Genomic DNA, 22,973 nt, shown 5'->3' with positions numbered 1-22,973 from the left:
CTAACGTAAATGCATGTCCTATCGTTATCCCTCTATAAATAATTCATTATTCATTTGTTGGGAAAAATTCCCAAGGTATATCTCCTAACCTGATATGTATGATTTGCGAAAGAGGAAAATTGTTTTCTGTGGAGCAGAGAGCCACAGCTTCCACATATTGAAGCAACTTGCTTTATTAATGATCTTCAAGCTGTCCCCACATCGATCGACGGCTGTCGACTATGTGTAGACAGGGCAAAGCTTAACGGATCATGATGAACCCCAGCAATAATAACAACAGAGAACAGAGGTCTTATCGTCCCGGAATCGAAGAGAGGAGGACAGAATAGGAAAAAACCAGCCGTTCCGAGAACGAATCTGTTTAGGATAAAGTTTATCTCCGCCGGGAACCCACGACTCGACTTGGCGCTTACAAAACAGATCTACCCTCCAAGCTAACTAGGCTGCACAGTGCATAGCGCCTCTTGAAATCCAAGATGGCACAAGATTGGGATCGGTTTCGGTTCCATTTCCGAAAGGAAAATACAATTTAACTTTCCCATATGAAAACCTTACGAGACGCCTCTGATTGAAACAATCACCAACCTTGACATTATAATGAACCTCACGGGCCAGTGAGGTTTCTGCAGTTGCTAGTTCTCGGGCAAAGTTATTGGCAGAATTGACGACTGAATCTACCTTTCCCACAGTTCTTCCTGTGCTCAGGAAAGAAAATCTCATGATGGGTTTCATAGTCACAAAGGATATCAAGCACCAGCTCAAGGGTAAATCTGGAGTTAACCAATAATTCATTGGTAATCCTTTGTAAGCTTCTTCAATTTACAATCTAGATGTTACTGCCAAACTCTTTTGACTTTTCGGGGAGAAGGCTACCGCGCTCCTGAATTTACTCGCACTCAAAAAGCCCAATGCCAAAGCTAAGGTGTAGGGGCAAATAGCCCTAAAGTTCCGGTTAAGATTATACGAATCTACATGTTAAATACCCTTTGAAAGTAACCAATCGACTTTAAAACTAGTCTGTAAAGATGGCACCAAGATAGACAGTAATTTTCTTAGTAGACCCTCAAGGGACACTAGGGAGTCGCCTTTGACCATAGCGAAGATAAATCAACCGTGTTGGTAAATCAGTCACAAGCCCTAAGCTAATCGTACTCACTTACTCAGTTAAATGCTCTGACACAAGAGAGAAACATTTATTTAGTATAACAAATAAAGCAGCTGCCAGCCTGTGGCTGGTTGAACATCACAGCCAAATGTCACAGCGTCCACACGATGGCAATGGTCGATCGACATCGCTTGAAACACGTCCAGAAAATAACCTTTTCACCTCATGCCACCAAAATCCATTGATCTTACCCCACTTAAGGGCTCATCAACTTCGGTCGACTCTGATGGTGTGGACGCACCGTAAGAGCTCCCGAAAGGAATGTACACCTACTCTGACCTTTTCCTCATTCCTCTAAAATCCATTGATCTTACCCATCTATGGGTTCATCGACCTCAAATGACTTCGGCCGACTCTGATGTGGACGCACCTTAGGGACCCTTGCTGATTCGAGGCGAGATGCGCCAACTGTGAACGTGCACATCGGCACAAAGACAATGCTAGACCCTACGGGGACTAAGATAATGCCATTAATGGCATGCTCTGATGAATCTATGGACAGGATATGACGCTCGGAGTGGTGCTAATGGATGCAGTCTCGCGACACAAGGAATGGATACACAAGGAATGTCAATGCCTATTGGAACATCATCAATAGTGTTTTCTAAACGGGATACTCTGTCAAGTAGCATTATACATATTAAGAAAATTAATACTTTGTCATTATAATACGAAAATTAGTTTGAATAGGTACTTTGTCTTCACTTGAGTAGGATAACATCATCAATAGGGCAATGGAGATTTCTAAACCCAAGTAGTGATAGATTCTGACGTGACTTTGTTAAGATTCATCTTGAAAAGAACACCAGTAACCAACTATGAAGAGTACAAGTTACTGGTGTTCTTCTTTTCTAAACATAAGACAATGTTTATCAATAAATCAAGATCAATATTGTAAACTTTCCGTAGTTTTTCCCTATTTTTGCACAATGACAGATTGTGAAAGATAGGGAAAAACTGTATGGTTTTTAGATTACATCAGAGTTGCTTTACTTCGGCTTGGCATTGTCATATCATTCAATGCTGTTACCATACCTTTCATAGGCCTATCCTAGAGTTCTCCATGTATAATCTACAGATTGCACTCATCAGAAACGCGTACGAAACCTTGAAGATCTTGCGATTGGATGAAGCAACTTTTAATTATTCCCATTTTTCTTTAATCCGGGACCATTCCGACGGATCCGATTGACCAAACGCAATGATAGTCCTCTGATGTCATTTAATTACAGGGGATAATGATGCCATGCGTTCACACACTGTGGTCAAATCTGACCTTGTTCTGAAAACAGGCCTAATCATCGAGTTTTAATATCGGGAGGATAATTGGACATCAAATTGTAGCTCTTGGTTCGAGTTCAAGCCTAATTATTAGTATTCAGTGAAGACATGTGAGCGATTCAATAGCGATGATTCATAATGGATGTGATTATCGATCACATTGCAAAAGACTGGTGGAAAAGTACTACCCTGAGGATATTAGGAATTAGGAGGATGTAGGAATGAGATACTTATAAAACATAAGTGAGGCCTATCGTTTAAGATCCAAGTTCTTATTGCCAGTTTCAGTGAAATGGGCGTGAGCTCTGTATTGAAATCTGACTCAGGACTCACTGACTGAGTAGTCCACTGAAAAGAGTTCACGACTCACTCAGTCAAACGCTCTTTACACAAATCTACTTATGGATATTGACATGAGCAATGACTGCATGCATATTATTCAATGATAATCATTCCTTTTAATTGTCTCCATCCTGCTTCCGACATAGATATGATTTCGCAATTCTCGATGCCATGTTATTTGTACAATGCGTGTACCTTGAAAAGGGGTATACCTAAAAAACCGATTACACAAAATTCAACTGATTGGCCATAAGGAGTGCGAAAATTAGTTGACTGACCATGAGGCAATATGCAAAACGGCGGTTTACATCGTTTGGCGAAAGAAAATTTCGGAAAATTCGTACCATTTTCCAGTAGTACAGGAAAAACCACTTTCGGGATCATAAAACTCAACTGATTGGCAATAAGGAATACGAAAATTAGCTGACTGACCTCCAGGCAATATGCAAAACAGCGGTTTACATCGTTTGGTGAAAGAAAATTTCGGAAAAGTCGTACCATTTTTCAGTAGTACAGGAAAAACCACTTTCGTAGCTACGCAACGTTTACAACGTTACTTACAAACTTTTCAATTGTTTTCAACAAACGGTGAAATTTCACAATCTTAATGCTCAAATTGTTCGCCATATGAATCTCATTTTCCCTCTCGACATCGTGACTTGACCTACTCTTTCTCCTCTATGTAGCTACAGACGGATGCTGTCATTATAAGATTATCAGGCATCTGTGCTTATCTTGCTGAGCATTGCTTGTACATGCGATTTCACAACGCTGTATGCCAGGGCTGCCCAACCGGTCGGTCGCGGAGTGATTTCAAGTCCATCGCGACCAGCACACCCAGCAGTGTTTGAACCTGGCAATATCGTACACGCCCGATTAGTCCGAACTTGTGGACCAAAGTCAAGTCTCTCAGGTCGTGGTTATGTACCGGGTTGGGTTGGGTTCGAACTGGTTGAGACTGGTGTTTCTACAGTTTAGCAAAAGGTTACCACTCCCATGCTAAACTGTAAAATCAAAAAGTCCGAACCTAACCCGACCCGGTACATAAACACGACCTCAGAGTTAGGTAAGTCGATCGCAAGACTGTACTGAAAATTCAAGTCGATCTTCCTCCGAAAAGGTTGGGCACCCCTGCTGTATGCAATGGGTTCAATAAGTTCAGAGTCACGCTAAGCTCGCGATTGTTTTATCTCCCTGCTGGGTTAGGTCAATGGATTTTAATTGGGGTACCAACTTAGTACCAAGCCCTCAGCTTAGAATTCGTACAGGGTGATGGAATCGCGGATAAAATGGTTCTTAATATGTGTTTGTTGGATAGAAAATGCCTTGTTTAGTCTGCCAGGATGAGACTGAAAAGGGCCTTCAAATTCGTAAGCCCTCACATGCGGATCCCCTTGGGAGCTTGTAAGAGCAACAACATTAATTATAACCAACTTGAGATTTACAATGGCTTTCTAAATAAGGTCTAAAGTGAATTGCATGGGTCTTTAATTATTCTTTATGTAAGCATAGGTAGAGCTTTTTGACTGTCAGCTTAGATTGCTTAGAAAAAGCTGTCCCCTTATGCTGACGGCATGGCAAAGTTTGAGTAGCACTAAAGTCACACTGAAGTGCGTCCACGCAAGAGGCGATCTACTCAAGTGATTTCTGAATTTGCTCTCCAATACCCTCAAGTCTTATCTCAGTCAGGGGAGATTTAGTATTCAGGACGGATTTGTTTTGGCGTTAAGTTTCACGATTTAATCTCCCGTTTAGAGTTCAACAAAGAAAGTGGGAATTCCAAGATTCAGCTCGATGATTTTAGCTTATTGGCTGTCGTCAAATGGAGAGAATGGAGGGTACAAACACCGACGGTAAAATATAAGGGAAAGCGGTAACGCTCCGCCCCGCCAAGTCAAAATTTGACATTAGCAGTTATCCGTACATTCAACCAATAGGAAAGGAGCAGAACATTTTTGTTCTGTAGACCTTGTGACTGATCGGGCCTATGGTGACCCTGTATTAGCTCTTATTTGGCTCTTTTCCTGAGCGATCTCAACAGATCACTGAACCACCATTTCTGACAAAAGACTGAACGACTTGGCTGATCCAATTACCTGGAAGCTGATCGACACACATGTGGAATGTCTCGTTATCTTGGCAACTGTTCACGGAATCAATTTATCAGACGTAAACTGGCCGGTTACATCACACCACATGACAACACGTAGAGGTAATTCAATTATTCTGCGTGGCTTCAGGAGAGTTCCATTAACCCATCAGAGCCGAGACCTACATTAAAGTCAACAGGAGGGCGTGGGTTCGATCCCAGCCGAGATATGGAATTTTATCCTCATTTATTTGAAAATTTGACCACATAATAATGGAGCTCTAAGGGTTAGGTGGTACAGAACGCCCAAGACGTTAACTTCGCCTATTGGTTAGTGGTTGCCTTCCACTCAAGAGTCGATTATTAATATTATTATAAAGTCATATCAAACCCTTCTCTCTTTCACGCTGATATCTCAGTCGCTCCACGTCAGAGTGCATCGGGGATGTGTCTATTAGTTAGAAAACAAAATTTCGTACTATTTCCGATATTATTTGACATGTTTACTCAGTACCGCTCCGGAGTTAGAAGCGTTTAAAATTTATCAATATCCAACGGGAAAAAAGTTCGGCTCTTATGGGTTAAATCGACTTATATGTAGATCAACAAGACTTCATGTCATAAACAGTGACGTAAAACGGTCATAAAACAAAAGTGTCATGAAGTGCCTCCTATTCTCCCTCTACAACATGATATACAATGCAAGATGTTATGAAGAATTTAATTGGATACTTGGAAGCTGTATGCATGGCTCAACTCGCTTAAGAAATACATAGATCAGAATAACCCTTATGAAACCTTGTTTAGACTGCGGGAGCAAAGGGACTTTTCAGTCTCATTCCGGCAGTATAAACAGGGATATATTCTTCTATTCTTTTGAGTGACGAGGTTTATCAACTCTACTACCACTATAACAATAACAATGGGATCAACCGCATCGACCATTGACAAATAATGAGGATGGTCTAAATTAAATTCCTGTTTTGTGAAAATTAGATTCATCAAAGAATTTTGTAATCCATCACATTCAACATTCCCCTTAAAGAGAATATCCATCACGGAAGTCCAATTGCTCATCGCAGCCATTGTTTTCATTGTTCATACTAATCATACTGCTAATACCTATGTAATTCAAAAACTACTGATGAATTGTCTATTTATGGAAGAATGGGGAACGTAGTATTATAGTTAATAATAGGTACTTCTAATAGTAGGTATACTCGTTGGTGCACTGCCTGGTGGCATATAGCATATCGATGAATCAACACCAGAATTCGTCCTTGCCAGTACGATTTTCCTTTTACCTCCTCTAATACTCCAAGCAAACGCCAATGAAAAGCTATTGGTCCTTTGTCCTTCTCAATCCATGACGCAGCTAAAGATCTTGTGCTATTCATTGGACCAGATGACCGCGATCTAAGACCATCGATCGTAAGTCCCCACCTAGTTAGTCATCTACTACTTTTATGTGTTTTTATTTAATAGTAGTAAAAATTAATAAATAATGAAATTAAGGTCTTTTGCCTGTGTAGTGACTTTATGCTGGTTCACCAATACACTGATGCCATTAACATGTACTGATGTTTAAGACCAGTTTGGACTGTTGCAGCAAAGAGATCTTTTTCTACTACTCAAAGCCGTGTAAACAAGCTATTCCTTGGACCAATATCTCGATCAAAGTTCCTAGTAACACTTTGGTTTCCATTTTGAGGTCACCAGATACTTGATTACCAGATAAGACAACTTGTATCTGGATGTTTTTGTTGTTCTTTTTTACTGACACACCATGGTTGTTTTAGCTCTTGTTGGTGTTGTGTCTAACGTCTTGATCACGGATTTTGTTCATGTACGTACTCCAGTTGTTCAATGAACAGACCTCACACAGACTACTATTAGAAAGACAAGGGGACTTCTGGAGACGTAAAAATAGTAAATTTTCCTTGTGACATGATCAGCAAAATTAATCAAGATTGACCGTACTGTTAGGTTCTGGAGCGTTTTAACGTCACTGTACTCGGTATAACTCCTAATGTTTTTTGAGTCATCATGTTCAGCAAAATTGATCAAGCCAAACTGTACTCACTGTTTAACTGCTAAGGTCTAATTGTTCACTGTATGATAGGGCTTTTGGCCTCCATTCTGCGACAAACTATCCACCTCCTCACATGACTCTCAACCAGCCTGAGTGGGGCCACGGCAGCAGTACGCGATTGTTAAGACGATCACCAATTCAGATAGTATCCACACGTAAAATTTCCCAACTTCAGTGATTCATGGGCAACTGGCGTTAATTCCTTCGTTCGGTCACCAAAATATTCCGTATTTTGGCACATCTAATTTCTAAACATGTCTAATATTCGTCTCACGTTTCTTTAGCTCATTCAAATCGATTTATGTGACGTAGAATATAGGTGGGTAGAGTTTGAATAGGACCACTTGAAAGAAAATACATTAATGACGTCATAGACCCAGACAATAAAACTAATAATAAGATAATAACAAAAAAAAAAAAAAAAAAAAAAAAAAAAAAAAAAATGGTGAGAGGGTGCCACAAGTTAGGGTGGAAGAACTAAGATTGGGTTACTTCCCCTGATTTAGGTTGCTGTTGCTGGAATGCTGTATTATAGTGCCGAGTGCCGAGCTTACCGATGTAGAGTTCCATATTAGAGTTCCGGAACCTAGTCACTCGATTGGGCTTCCGGGACCCTAGTTTTTTCTCAGTATACGTGAAAATCTTGTGATTGTGGAATCACCCAATATGTTTGCAACTGATAACCACAGGCCACAGGTCAGTTATTGGTGACCTGCAACTCTCAGCTAGTGGATTCAGAGAACCATCACTAACCATTAACCTGAGTGGATAGATAAAACATCTAATGGTGATATAGCTAGATGTAATAAAACCGCAGGTAATCATCATCAACTAATCATCCTAATGAGAAATGTAGGGTTATAAGTTAGAACTTATTACGGTTGTAACACACCACCATCTCATAACTTCAAGAGAAGTAAATGGGGAAATTGGCTTCACTTTTATAGTTACAAACGCCGCTTCTCTTATGTCATAAACGTAAGATTTTTAGAGCTATAACAAAATATAGAGCTCATTTGTACTGCTCGAGTAAGATAAAAGAGTCCTTTTACCTTAGCAGTAAGTACTACTACTATTTCTTTAGACTCTTTAAGTCTTTACTGACATTAATTCAGTGTACGGACAATAAATTACAAACAAAGGGCTAAATTATTGCCCAAGGCAATCTTTACTATTCAACTTGGTGATATAGCAAGCAGATGTACGTAAAGCCGTTACCAGTCTCCATTTTGTGTCATCGATGTCTCGAACAATCAGGTTACAATTCCCTAATGGGCGACCAATCTCCGACCTCTTAATGTACCCACGACCCTATCTATGTCAACAAAAGACAATTGTGGGACCCTATGTCAACTATGGAAAGTTGTGGGAAGTGGACCAATCTATGGGAAGACAAGGATGTTACTAAGTGCCAGTCTATAGCCCACGTCCGCTATATCGTCCGTTACCCTTGTATAGAGGACCAGTAAGTCCACTTAATCAGCGGTAAACCACTAGAGACCACACCAAGTCAAATACCAAACCGACTTGGAGTCAACTTGAGAACTTGGTTGTTACTAGGTGAACCAGTCAACTAGTCACGCGAAGTTAGGACTGGTTGGCGTGTACGACATTGGCTGTTTGGAAATGGGACAGTGCCAGTCAGTATTAGGGTATTCGATTTGGAGGACTTAGGTTCGAATCCCAGTGACCAGATAAACAGTTGAGCCAGCCACTCACTATCAGGTAGACCTGACAGGCGGACCCCTTCTGCCGTACTTGGCAGGTCTAACTCATAGTGTGGGTGCGCTCATCAGGTATCAGGTAGACCTGACAGGCGGACCTGATCGGGTGTACCTGTCAGGTCTACCTGATAGTAAATGGCTGGCCCAAGATGTAGTTAGAAAGAAAAACATGGAAAGGACAGAGCCAGTTTTCGGGATATCTTTCCTTGCAGATACCCTGGAAGTTCCTGGAAGAACAAGAGGAATTATCTTTATGTCTTCACAGCTTATGAAATGGTAGGTCTGTAAAAGTTCCAAAGCACCTCTCTGTATAAACAAGGTATATTCAACTATTTTTACATAACTAAATATCAGTATGTACATAAATATGTTATACACGAGCACAATAATGATAACTCGATTACAACAAATACAATAATATAGAGTATTATAATATTTGTTTGGCTACCTGGTTACTCCAGTTATAGTATTACTCTAGTTATAGTAACCAGATCGAATGCCTAATAGTGTCTAAGTACACCAATTTTCTCCGCACGAGAGAATGTTAGGTCATCCATGAAATGGACAGCAAGTTGACCGAGTGTGAGTATGTGTACAAGGTATACTACTAGATGGCGAAGGTTGCATACTAGAAGTTCAATGAACAGACCTCACACAGACTACTATTAGAAAGACAAGGGGACTTCTGGAGACGTAAAAATAGTAAATTTTCCTTGTGACATGATCAGCAAAATTAATCAAGATTGACCGTACTGTTAGGTTCTGGAGCGTTTTAACGTCACTGTACTCGGTATAACTCCTAATGTTTTTTGAGTCATCATGTTCAGCAAAATTGATCAAGCCAAACTGTACTCACTGTTTAACTGCTAAGGTCTAATTGTTCACTGTATGATAGGGCTTTTGGCCTCCATTCTGCGACAAACTATCCACCTCCTCACATGACTCTCAACCAGCCTGAGTGGGGCCACGGCAGCAGTACGCGATTGTTAAGACGATCACCAATTCAGATAGTATCCACACGTAAAATTTCCCAACTTCAGTGATTCATGGGCAACTGGCGTTAATTCCTTCGTTCGGTCACCAAAATATTCCGTATTTTGGCACATCTAATTTCTAAACATGTCTAATATTCGTCTCACGTTTCTTTAGCTCATTCAAATCGATTTATGTGACGTAGAATATAGGTGGGTAGAGTTTGAATAGGACCACTTGAAAGAAAATACATTAATGACGTCATACCCAGACAATAAAACTAATAATAAGATAATAATAATCAGGCTCAGGGCATCATGTGTAGGATGTTAGATAACGTCATCTTAGAGAACGTGATTTGGTTACATTTATCTCTTACCCATGCTCGAATTTAACTGCCTGCTTCCTATACTTTGACTATTGAGAGGGTACGGGACTCTGTTACTGCACTGTTTACAGTAGTCAGCGGCGACAGCTCGTTGTACGCACCAGTTACCGATGGATCACTGAAGTAAAAGCAACGTTGCCGCGTGGTTGGTGTACGGATCGGTGACCATCAGGCACTCGCGTGTCCTGGCTTTTCCCGCCCCAACTCAGGCTGGGTGAGATGTGAGAAGGCAGGCAACCGAATGGTGGTTAATTCCCGTCACTAAAAACCTTGACAGTTATACAATGGTCTTCAATTCAATCTCTATCAAACAAACGAAAATTCTATAAATTTTTGGGATTGATCGGGCTTAACGGGGCGGAGGGTAAAACCCCGGTCAGTATGTTATTGACTGTAGGGGTAAAGAGACATATCAGTCTCACTCAAGCAGTAGGCCTATAAATGAGGCATATTCTATTCTTTTCAAAGTATAAATACAATAAAGAAAAAGAACTCTCCTAGAACCATGGACCAGTATCTATGACCGCGGAAGTATCAGATAGATCTTTGACACGATATTTCTTCGGATTTCAAGTAATAAACTGGTCCTGGCTCAAGGTTTCTGCTCACCAAATTGATCCAAAGCTACGTAGGTAACACATGACGTCAAGCTTATTAGACTAACTTGGAACTTTTTTTTTGCGAGAACTTTTTTGGTGTACGTCAGAGTAAATAAAGGAAGGTGGCCCGAAATGGAATCACTCAGATATCTTCCGATCTGTTTCTTCATCTCGAAATAAAGGGTGATTGTAGTATGAAATTATAATGTAAAAAGTTTGCTAAATAGATTACCTTTGGAAGACAAAAGAAAGAAACTGCTAAGGTTTTTACTTTCTTAGAGACGGGGGTTTTTACCCACCATTCGGTGATAAGCTACTTGTCTCCTCACAGTAACTTCACCCAGCCTGAGTGGGGCCTGGAAAAGTCGGCAGCAAGTGATTGTCATCCGAATACCAACCAGGCGCAAAGTAATTTCAGTGAACTATTGGGAAATGGTGCATTCAACGTGCTATCCCAGCTAAGAAAGAGTAACACCTATAATTTCATGGGGGATCCACTTAGGCGACTTTCCTTCGTTTTGTTACTTTGTGCACAACCACAAGAGTGTGTGTAGCCTTGTAGAATTGAATATTGAACATGGGTTAAGTTATTATCGATAATTTCATGTTCTCAGAGTTAATATACACGTCGATTTTGTTCGGATGGTTTTTAGAACATTATGATGAAAATCTCCACCTCCTGGTACCTTAATGGCACTTATGTAAGCACTTGAGATAACTACTTATCTAGAAAATTACCCATTGGATTGCGAGTAATGTGAGATATACGTTCGTCTCGGTTTTTAATCAGAAAGACGACGTGAATTTTTCCGAGGTCATAAAAAATGAAAAGGGCAGGAATTGCCTCATGAAGAAATTTGATTCAAAGATTAAAACTTTGAAAAAGTTGATAGTTTTCTACTAGTGTCTGGTTTCATACATAGTTGGATGGTTAAGCTTCCAAAGTTATGAAAATACATCAAGTAAAACCAAAGAACAGGATGATAGTGACCTGAACTGGTCTACACGTTTCAAGGATGAATGCATCCCAGGAAAGTGCCGGGAAAATCAGGACAAGATTTCGGGCGAACTTTACGTGGTGAAATTCTTAAGACAGGAGGTATAGTTTTCAAATGAAAAATTGGCTACTATTTGTTTCAAATGCGGGATTTTATGTACAGCTGGCGTAGCTGAGATGTTTGGTTTTTAGAGCAAGGTAACAGTTAGGTGTTGGATTTATTCCTACGTTAATTTCGTTAAATACTCAAACTAAAGCGTACTATTATCAAGGTAATTGTTTTATCTTTCAAATAATAACAATTGTGGGAATGATCCCGCATCATTAAACAGGTAGCTTCAATTCCAAGCTGCTGTGAACGTTTAAACTCCAAACAAAACAGGCTAGACAGGTATGGTTTTCAAATGAAAAATTGGCTACTATTTGTTTCAAATGCGGGATTTTATGTACAGCTGGCGTAGCTGAGATGTTTGGCAAGGTAACAGTTAGGTGTTGGATTTATTCCTACGTTAATTTCGTTAAATACTCAAACTAAAGCGTACTATTATCTGGGTAATTGTTTTATCTTTCAAATAATAACAATTGTGGGAATGATTCCGCATCATAAACAGGTAGCTTCAATTCCAAGCTGCTGTGAACGTTTAAACTCCAAACAAAACAGGCTGATACACAGATGGGATCATGAGACGAATCAACTTGATGACTTGCAGTATAAACTCCTTGTTAAACTCGGGGGAGTTCTTCTTGGATTTCTTCTCATGCTTGTTTTTCAAGCGCACCTTGTTGACAGGTACAATATTGTTGTTCATATTATCCACGCAGTTGTTGTCATAGTCAAAACTCTCCTTAGCGGTATCGCCATTGTAGAGCAACTTCTTGTGGTGTTGGCTGAGCGGGGACTTTTTGCGCAAGTTCTGAGCGGCAAGACGGTAGCCCCAGTAGGCAAGAGCGCTGCCTGGGAGCCTTTTTTTTTTTTTTTTTTTTTTTTTTTTTATCTGTTTGCGGAAATGATAACATCGACCTCGATAGCGATATGGGTTATGGTTAGGACGGGCAGTAGGAGGGCGCGGGTTCGAGTCTTTTGAAGGCATTTAAATTTATCTTTATACTTGAATTTGAGAATTTGACCTAATAGTCCAATCAGGAAGCTCTCCTGTTTGGGGTAAAGGGACTTGTTGGTCTCATTCAACCAATGGAAACAAGCCCCATGATTAGATATTTATGAGTTTATTTTCGATCTTGTGGTTACATTTTATTTTACGTATATTTTCATTTATATTTTGTACGGGGAATAGGTGCAACCAAATCGCGGAATGGGTGGAAATATCCGTAGTAGTGTCCCCTAGAGCTTAACTTCATACACAAAATGCCCACTCTGAGGGTTAGGTATAGAGGCAAAGCCCCAAAAGATGGGTTAAGCTTATACGAATCTAGTAAAAAGCCATTTTAGACCCATGGTCTATAGAATAGAATATACCTTGTTTATGCTGTCAGAATGAGACTGAAAAGTCCCTTTACTCCCGCAGTCTAAACGAGGTCTTATTATTTCAACGTGCTATCGCCGCTGATTACAAGGATGACCTCCAAGAAAAACGCGAAAAATCCAGATTTTCCAGGAAGCGCAAGTTTCGGTTCCACTTCACAAATTCCAATTAGCCATGAGTGATATATATGTATCTTACTCACAACTCATTTTTTATGAGCAAGATATATCTACATATCCATTTCTAATTAGGCATCCTATCCTACATCCTTCGCTCATGCATAATTTTACCGCCCTATGTATTACGTCAGAAATTTTCATGAGATAATGGTTTAGATAAGTAGTATGCTCGTTAACATAATATAGTTACACCGTTTAAGATATACTAGATATGTAATGGAGCAGTTGCAAATGGGTAAAAATTATAAATAAATGGTCGATTCTTATGTAAAAAGTTGGGAAAAATCCAAATCCGAGGTCAAAACTCCAAAAAAATAAATGTAAAAAGTCGAAAATTCAATTTTTATTTTCCGTTCTAATGAAAGAGTTCAAATATATGTGACGTTGACTTTCAGGCAGTTGTTTTTTTCGTCCGCTAGGTAGCGCCAGTATGCAAGCACGCTTGCGGAGGAGCAGAAAGAAATGCGCAGAAACTTATGCACACAAACACATTAACCTCCTGAGGACCACGTCAAATTTGTGTTTGTAGTCATAGCGGACCAATGTCCACACATGTGGACAACTGCCTTGTAGTAACTGGGGACCGAGTTAATTTTCACCTTTGTAGTCATAGTGGACCAATGTCCACAAATGTGGACATTTCAAGTATCATCACTAGAGTGAAGCTAGCAACTAAACGCAGCAACTTATTTCAATAAAACTTGATCTCTCCACTAGGTGACAATCTAGAGCTTCTGTTTGTTTATTTACATTCATATTTTTCTTCAAAAAAACATTTCAAATTTTGATTTTAATGGAAGAAGACCGCATGAGGCAGGTAGCTCGTACTTCAAAGGTAAGTTTTGGCTTTATTTTTTATTCTCTCTTGAAATAAATTAGTTTTCTAAGCAGTAGAGGTGTATTACAGTATTGTTTGGCATAATTTAGAACATCTGCTTGTTTTTAAGGTCCAAAAATTCATCCTCAAAAAAAGTCCACCTCTGTGGACATTGGTCCATTATGAAGACAAACATTTTCCAAATTAACAATGTTTATCATTTTGCTTCCTTTTCAGTAATCATGGCCAAGTTAACAGATGAGGAAGTTTTACAGATTTCGTCAGAGGGAAACACATCTGACTTTGAGATTGATGAACCAGAAGGAGCATTGGACATGTTTAAGGATTTTTATGCAGGATTTGCACAACAAGCAAGACAAGGAAATGAGGATGATAATATGAGTAATAGCAGTGAAGAGATTCTTGAAAACATTGTGACAGGACGTCCAAATTATTGCTTCAACTCCTGAACATGCTAGAATTATTCCTTCAACTCCTATACTTATCCTCCTTAGAAACAAATGTTCCTATTTTTAGTTACTTTTTTGTTTTGTTACCCACCAAGAAATGTGCCTTTTTATTTAATTAGGTACTGAAGTACCTTTTTTTTTTTATCCATCAAGATAATTATATTAAAAAAAAAATATTCCTTATTTGTTTATTTGAACTTACCCAAAAAATGTGCCTTATTTATTTATTTGAAACTAAGTATGTGATAATATAAAATAAGAATGATAAGAGAAGAAAATATAAATGTGTTGGATTTTTTTGTCTTAGTAATGGCCCAATGTCCACAAAAATGGACAATTTTTAGCAGGGGTTTTCAAGGTAAAGGAAACATAATTATTGGAATTTTTTCATTCCAATGTGTCAGAAAAGACTTCTAGATTTCAAATCTGTAAAAAATTCTAATAAAAATTGAAGAAAAAATCTTGGTCCTCAGAGACTACAAAACATATGTCCACTTATGTGGACATTGGTCCTCTATTCATACAAAGGTGAAATTGAACTTGGTCCTTTGTTACTACAAAGCGGTTGTCCACGCATGTGGACATTGGTCCTCAGGAGGTTAATGTGTTGCCTGCGAGGGAGCTTTGCTCGGGACATTTGATGTGACGTCATCGTGTACGGGAGCGTCAAAGTTCAAGATTTACCGGTGTTTTTAAATCGATTTATCTCGGGATCTAGAAGTCGTAGAAGAAAAAGAAAAATTCCGTTGGTCATCATTTTTCCTACTCTATGACTTTGAAACATCACCCAAGTAAGCGCAACTGATCTATTAGCTATGTATGCTTTTATTATGTAGACGTATTGTAGAAGCTTTTAGGTATTTAAAATCGACGCTACTGTTTTATTCGAGGAGGCCCTTAAAAACTGAGTGGAGCAGAGAGCAAAGTGAATAGAGCATGGAGCAGGTACAAGGAAGTAAACGATAGAGGGAAGCGACTTCAAACCGCATAAAACTGAGAGCAAAAACCTCTATCTCTCCTCTTCACTCTACTCTGTTTTTAGCCTGACAAAATCGAGTTATGAGTGAAACAACTTTGAAAATTTTGATTTTCATTGAAAAATATTGGGAGAATTCTTCAAAAAATCGTCTATCTTGATGAATACTGGAGATATGAATCTAAATCTTTTGGTACCATATTGTACATGAAATTTACTCGAATTTAACTGCCTGCTTCCTATACTTTGACTATTGAGAGGGTACGGGACTCTGTTACTGCACTGTTTACAGTAGTCAGCGGCGACAGCTCGTTGTACGCACCAGTTCCCGGATTGCGAGTAATGTGAGATATACGTTCGTCTCGGTTTTTAATCAGAAAGACGACGTGAATTTTTCCGAGGTCATAAAAAATGAAAAGAGCAGGAATTGTCTCATGAAGAAATTTGATTCAAAGATTAAAACTTTGAAAAAGTTGATAGTTTTCTACTAGTGTCTGGTTTCACACATAGTTGGATGGTTAGGTTAAGCTTCCAAAGTTATGAAAATACATCAAGTGCTTTCCTTCTTATAGGACAAGGAAAATAAAAATGGGGAAACAACTTACCGGAAAGCGAGCGCCAATTTGTTCTCCAGGTATCGTATGGTGGAATTCAGAATGGTTGCCGGGATAGCCACCACGAGCCATTTGACCAGCATGAACGCAAAGTTGTTCACATCCTTCTGCACGATATAGCGGACCATACGGCCTTCCATGGTGGCCACGTAGATGCTCATGAATGTCCTTGTGATGAGGGCTAACGTGTGACATATGAGCAGTCCCACCTCGTAACTATACACAGATTCACATCCTTCTGCACGATATAGCGGACCATACGGCCTTCCATGGTGGCCACGTAGATGCTCATGAATGTCCTTGTGATGAGGGCTAATGTGTGACATATGAGCAGTCCCACCTCGTAACTATACACAGATGGGATCATGAGACGAATCAACTTGATGACTTGCAGTATAAACTCCTTGTTAAACTCGGGGGAGTTCTTCTTGGATTTCTTCTCATGCTTGTTTTTCAAGCGCACCTTGTTGACAGGTACAATATTGTTGTTCATATTATCCACACAGTTGTTGTCATAGTCAAAACTCTCCTTAGCGGTATCGCCATTGTAGAGCAACTTTTTGTGGTGTTGGCTGAGCGGGGACTTTTTGCGCAAGTTCTGAGCGGCAAGACGGTAGCCCCAGTAGGCAAGAGCACTACCCAGGATGGCTTTGCTGAACAGCTGCTTCTGGGCGGGCGGAATGTTTTCCATATATTTGGATATCACAGACGGCATGGTTATAGGGGGGGTTTGGAGGTTTATTTACACTTTACAAATGATTTCGTTTATGGAACTGAAACACAGAAGAATTTATTATCATTTAATTATTATGGGTTACCTACGTACATGATTAAAAGCTTTTATGTACCTACGCAATTATTTATGCATTTTATCCTACCTAGGTATATCCATTTTAAATTTATCATTAGTTAAATCTTCCTACAGACTTTTTTTTAGAATTTTCTTATCCGGAAAAAAGGAACGGTTCATCAAGGTAAAAAGCCCTCTAGAAACAATAAAGCTTCATCAAAGCATGTATGTAGGAGAGATACAGATTACAAGAAACGCGTGGGGAGCCCATAAAACAACCTCTGAAATCTGGATGGCAGTGAAAAACAAAGTCAATGTTTAATGTCATATTTTTATTAGCATAGGAATCTACTATTTACTCATGTAAGTACTATTCCATCTACGAAGGTATCTAAGGTAGTCTATCAGATCTTGCTAATCTCAAACCACGTCCGGAGGTCAGGACGTCCTTGCTTCAGTTCTGCTTAAAGTTAAGATCAATCGCTCTTGAATAAGTTGAATGTCTACATCTACAAGTATCTTAAACAAAGTCTGGTTTACTACAGCTATAAACCAAACTAAAACTACAATCTCATTACATATGGGGTCACACGGTCACGTGTTTGACCAAGTTGGTTTTAGTTTTACAGGTTTAGACTGAACTTTCGGTAGGCGAATGCGAGTTAAACTTGAAAACATAGCCGTACGGGCCGTACCACAGAATTCAGTATTCTGTGGTTTAAGAGAACGGTAAGAGTGCTCAGGTTTTAATGAAAGATGAAAGGAGTTCTCTGCGTGGTTGCCTGAAATACTTTTTATTCGCTGTGGTTGTTTGAAGATAAAACATCTGTTTACTGTTATAGCTGAAGTAGGCATATGAGTACAACATCAGAGAAGTTCTACACATTTTACATGAAAAGCGTATCTTTCCTTTGGATCGGAGAATCTTTTTCCACCATTTGCTGTCGAAAATAAGCTTACAGAGGACCATTCACAAGATATCCTTTGCGACCCAATTGCATTGTTTAGACTGCGAAAGTAGAGGGACTTTTTAGTCCTATTAGGGTAGTATAAACAAGATATATTCTGTTCTTTCTATTTTGTTTCAGCCTGCCTATTTCCCAGAAGGTTCTGTAGTCCCCCCACAAGGTTTTGTAGTCTTAGAGAGGTTCTATATTTATTGTATACTTATGTTATTGTTAAAACTAAAGTAAACTATTTCGATCTTTCTATTCTATTCTGTAATAACTAATTGATCTGTGATTAGGTCTTGTGTACTGGGACAACCCCAAATTCTTCATTGAAAATCACAGCTGCCACGAGGTCTGCATCTTGTATACGTATGACATAATTATGTAGATTATGTTGTATAATTATGTAAATGAATTATTTACATACATTTCGCGCGTGGCAAGCATGTGGAGGGTGACCGTCTTAATAAGTCGTGCTAGTATCAGCCTGTAGCCAAAACCGAATGTCAGCCCAAAAGCGATCACCCTAATCGGGCTGATTGAGGGCTGACTAGGGTGAGGACACCTTAAAAATAGGTACTGAAAGCCTCTCAGATAGGTACTGTTAGGTACTAAAAGCAGCGTCCACACTAATATTAGGCGACGATTGACTAGTACAGACGTATGTACCTTAATGCCACAAAACGTGGCTTGGCTCCAGTGATTCGTCAAAAATTGGTGTATCCAATATCATTAGTGAAAAATTGAGTGTTTCTACGTCACACTGTATGATACAGATCCTCCAATGCACAAAACTTCTTGAATGAATTAGAACTGTGCGATTTTCATCGTGGTTAATTGCACAACATTGGAGGTACTAATGTAAACATGATTAAACTCGTGTGCATATCATCTTTCATTCTGGATACTCTCATTTAGAAGCTGCTGCAGATGAGGTACATAAAAGATTTTTTTTCCCTACATAATTTTACAGCAATAATAGCCTAATATTGATAATAACAATAATAATACATATAACATTTATGCATTTTTGGGGGGATCTCATAACTTTTTGTATAATACCCGCAGTTCAGCTGCAATGTTGAACTGAATAAAGCCCAGCATCTAATAATTCTCATGCAATGTATCATTCCGCACTATTTTATGTAACAGAAGCTGCGGTAGATGAAGCACATGTTAAAACGTTCAATACCAGCAGTTGCTGCAAAATTGGACTGCATTACGTTCAGGGGAGAATAAAAAGGTCACTTTAAAGAGGATGCCAAAATCTTTAAGGACAACAGAAGAATTCTGATAAGGACGAAATAAATGGGATTTTCTTTACGGATAAGGACAAGTGAAGAATCCTTAATAAGGATAAAATCCGTGGGGTTGTCTATTACGGACTCCATACTGCGAGACTGAGTAAAGAAGTTTCCATTGAAATAGTCAAGTGGATAGGTTTTGATTTTGAAGGTTTGTATCAAATCGATTCTTGTACTTTTGTGGTAGACTAGAGCTGTTCTAGACTTATTAGTTGGAATTTGCTGCAAACTTTGAATATGCCATCAAAGTACTTCCATCTTTTTTATCAAGCCTAAAGTCAGGCCGTCGATCGATGTCGACTGAACCGTCCATACTGCCTCGACAACATAGATTTACCTCGTCGATCGACGGCCGGTCAACTATGTTTGGACACACCTTAAGGATAATAAATTTTTTTTTTTTTTTTTTTTTTTATCTGTTTGCGGAAATGATAACATCGACCTCGATGCGATATGGGTTATGGTTAGGATGGGCAGTAGGAGGGCGCGAGTTCGAGTCTTTTGAAGGCATTTAAATTTATCTTTATACTTCAATTTGAGAATTTGACCCAATAGTCCAATCAGGAAGCTCTCCTGTTTGCGGTAAAGGGACTTGTTGGTCTCATTCAACCAATGGACACAAGCCCCATTATTAGATATTTATGAGTTTATTTTGGATCTTGTGGTTACATTTTATTTTACTTACATTTTCATTTATATTTTGTACGGGGAATAGGTGCAACCAAATCGCGGAATGGGTGGAAATATCCGTACTAGTTTCCCCTAGAACTTAACTCCATACACAAAATGCCCACTCTGAGGGTTAGGTATAGAGGCAAAGCCCCAAAAGATGGGTTAAGCTTATACGAATCTAGTAAAAAGCCATTTTAGACCCATGGTCTGTAGAATAGAATATACCTTGTTTATGCTGCCAGAATGAGACTGAAGGTCCCTTTACTCCCGCAGTCTAAACGAGGTCTTATTATTTCAACGTGCTATCGCCGCTGATTACAAGGATGACCTCTAAGAAAAACGCGAAAAATCCAGATTTTCCAGGAAGCGCAAGTTTCGGTTCCACTTCACAAATTTCAATTAGCCATGAGTGATATATATGTATTATGTACCTTACTCACAACTCATTATTTATGAGCAAGATATATCTACATATCCATTTCTAATGAATTTTGATTTTCATTTTGAATTTTCCTCAATATTTCTGGTATCGTCCCGAAGTGTGATACTTTGTGAAGTCTTTGTTTAAGTTCAGTCATAAGACTGTCTGGTATACACATTTTCTGGTAAGATTTCTTCTTGGTTTCGGTTGAGCAGGTCTTTGTTTTATTTCAGTGCTGTATGGTTCGTCCTTTACTATCGAAATCCGGTTTAGACCGGTTGGAATCCCGGATTTTCAGGCTTGCGGTTGTTGTGGTTTTGGTTTTGTGGTTTTGTATATTTTAATAGTGTTTTTATACCACCTCTTAAGAATTGTCATTACATTTTGGTTTTGTGATTTGGTTTGCGAAGTAATAACTTATTGATTGTATCTTTGTGAACTGAACAATCCCAGTGCAGTTGCTGAGGCAAGGGATTTCTCACTGAAAGTCAGAATCTTCCTTTATTTACTCTGACGTACACCAAAAAAGTTCTCGCAAAAAAAAAGTTCCAAGTTAGTCTAATAAGCTTGACGTCATGTGTTACCTACGTAGCTTTGGATCAATTTGGTGAGCAGAAACCTTGAGCCAGGACCAGTTTATTACTTGAAATCCGAAGAAATATCGTGTCAAAGATCTGTCTGATACTTCCGCGGTCATAGATACTGGTCCATGGTTCTTGGAGAGTTCTTCTTCTTTGTTGTATTTATACTTTGTAAAGAATAGAAGATGCCTCATTTATAGGCCTACTGCTTGAGTGAGACTGATATGTCTCTTTACCCCTACAGTCAATAACATACTGACCGGGGTTTTACCCTCCGCCCCGTTAAGCCCGATCAATCCCAAAAATTTATAGAATTTTCGTTTGTTTGATAGAGATTGAATTGAAGACCATTGTATAACTGTCAAGGTTTTTAGTGACGGGAATTAACCACAATTCGGTTGCCCGATGTGATGTGTGAATAGTTGAATACTTAACAACGCCCCCACAATCCCCAGATTCAAGGTAGCTGAACCTGGTTTAGTGTGTCCCGTTACTGTTTTAGTCGTCTACTGTTACTAAGTAAGAAATGATAACAGCGCTTATCAGTTTGGTGTTTAGAACTGGTCTAAAGAGACCTTTACTACAGCAGTAAGCTACTATTGTGGTCAAATTTTCAAAAAATGTTGAGCATAAAATTCCATACCTCGGCCGGCCTTGCAGATAACAAGGCGACCTTTTTCACCATTAACACTACCAAGGCAGGTAAAACAGGCATCCTCCTAAGATGAGAATAGATTCTTCAATGAACAGACCTCACACAGACTACTATTAGAAAGACAAGGGGACTTCTGGAGACGTAAAAATAGTAAATTTTCCTTGTGACATGGTCAGCAAACTTGATCAAGATTAACCGAACCGTTAGGTTTCGAAGGGTATTAACCTAATGTTTTTAGTGATCATATGATGTTCAGCAAATCTGATCAAGCAAACTGTATTAATTGTATAACTGCTAAGGTCTTATAAGGGGGTTTTTGCTCTCGATTCCGCGACAAACTACCCACCTCCTCACATAACTCTCAACCAGCCTGAGTGGGGCCACGGCAGCAGTACGCAATTGTTAAGACGAACACTCAGTTACCATAATTCCTTTGTGTCACGTAAGTAGTACCTTATACCTTATTAGACTGTCAGCTTAGGACCAGATGTCTATGCAACACTTAGATATAATACTGTAAGCTAAAAGAAAATGATTGAAGAACAACCAGATGTATATGTAACAGATACTCTAAGCTCGAAGAAAATGCTCGAAGTATTAACTTGCCTGGTTACCTTCCAATCCAGGGCCGGTTATGAAATTCTTCAATATGTACCTATTACAGATGTGAGTGCATATGAGGAACTCGCTAACGAGTATGTGAGTAGAAAGATAAGGAAACAATATGGTAAACAATAACAAATAGTGATGAGGCTCTACTGGGGAGAACTATAGTCAAAGGTTGGAAGCTAAAAGAAAATGCTTGAAGAACAACCAGATGTATATGTAACAGATACTCTAAGCTCGAAGAAAATGCTCGAAGTATTAACTTGCTTGGTTACCTTCTTATCAAGGGCCGGTTATGAAATTCTTCAATATGTATTACAGATGTGAGTGCATAATTATGAGGAACACGCTAACGAGTATGTGAGTAGAAAGATAAGGAAACAAAATGGTAAACAATAACAAATAGTGATGAGGCTCTACTGGGGAGAACTACAGTCAAAGGTTGCGTGAGGTTGGACTTGTAGTTCCTATCCCAGCAGATCATCTAAAACCAAAGAACAGGATGATAGTGACCTGAACTGGTCTACACGTTTCAAGGATGAATGCATCCCAGGAAAGTGCCGGGAAAATCAGGATAAGATTTCGGGCGAACTTTACGTGGTGAAATTCTCAAGACAGGTATGTTCCTTCGTTCGGTCACCAAAATATTCCGTATTTTGGCACATCTAATTTCTAAACATGTCTAATATTCGTCTCACGTTTCTTTAGCTCTTTCAAATCGGTTTATGTGACGTAGAATATAGGTGGGTAGAGTTTGAATAGGACCACTTGAAAGAAAATACATTAATGACGTCATACCCAGACA

At 39.2% G+C, this 22,973-nt stretch overlaps 1 protein-coding gene across 1 annotated transcript in view; it reads right to left on the bottom strand.

Moving 5' to 3' along the window:
• Positions 1-16,176: 16,176 nt before the first annotated feature.
• The window catches only part of LOC103510527 (ATP-binding cassette sub-family D member 2-like), a 36,479-nt gene continuing 29,682 nt past the window's right edge, over positions 16,177-22,973 (bottom strand). The window contains exons 3-4 of the mRNA XM_026824553.1: positions 16,530-16,962; positions 16,177-16,398 (exon numbers count right to left, since the gene is read on the bottom strand). Of these exons, the coding sequence (XP_026680354.1) occupies positions 16,177-16,398; positions 16,530-16,904 (597 nt within the window). The 5' untranslated portion in view covers positions 16,905-16,962. The remainder of the gene's footprint in view (positions 16,399-16,529; positions 16,963-22,973) is intronic.

Source organism: Diaphorina citri, unplaced genomic scaffold, assembly GCF_000475195.1.
Source record: "Diaphorina citri unplaced genomic scaffold, Diaci psyllid genome assembly version 1.1 scaffold610, whole genome shotgun sequence".
Classification (NCBI taxonomy): Eukaryota; Metazoa; Arthropoda; class Insecta; order Hemiptera; family Psyllidae; genus Diaphorina; species Diaphorina citri.
Note: the sequence above shows the minus strand (reverse complement) of the source record. Positions and strands in the feature narration are given on the sequence as shown.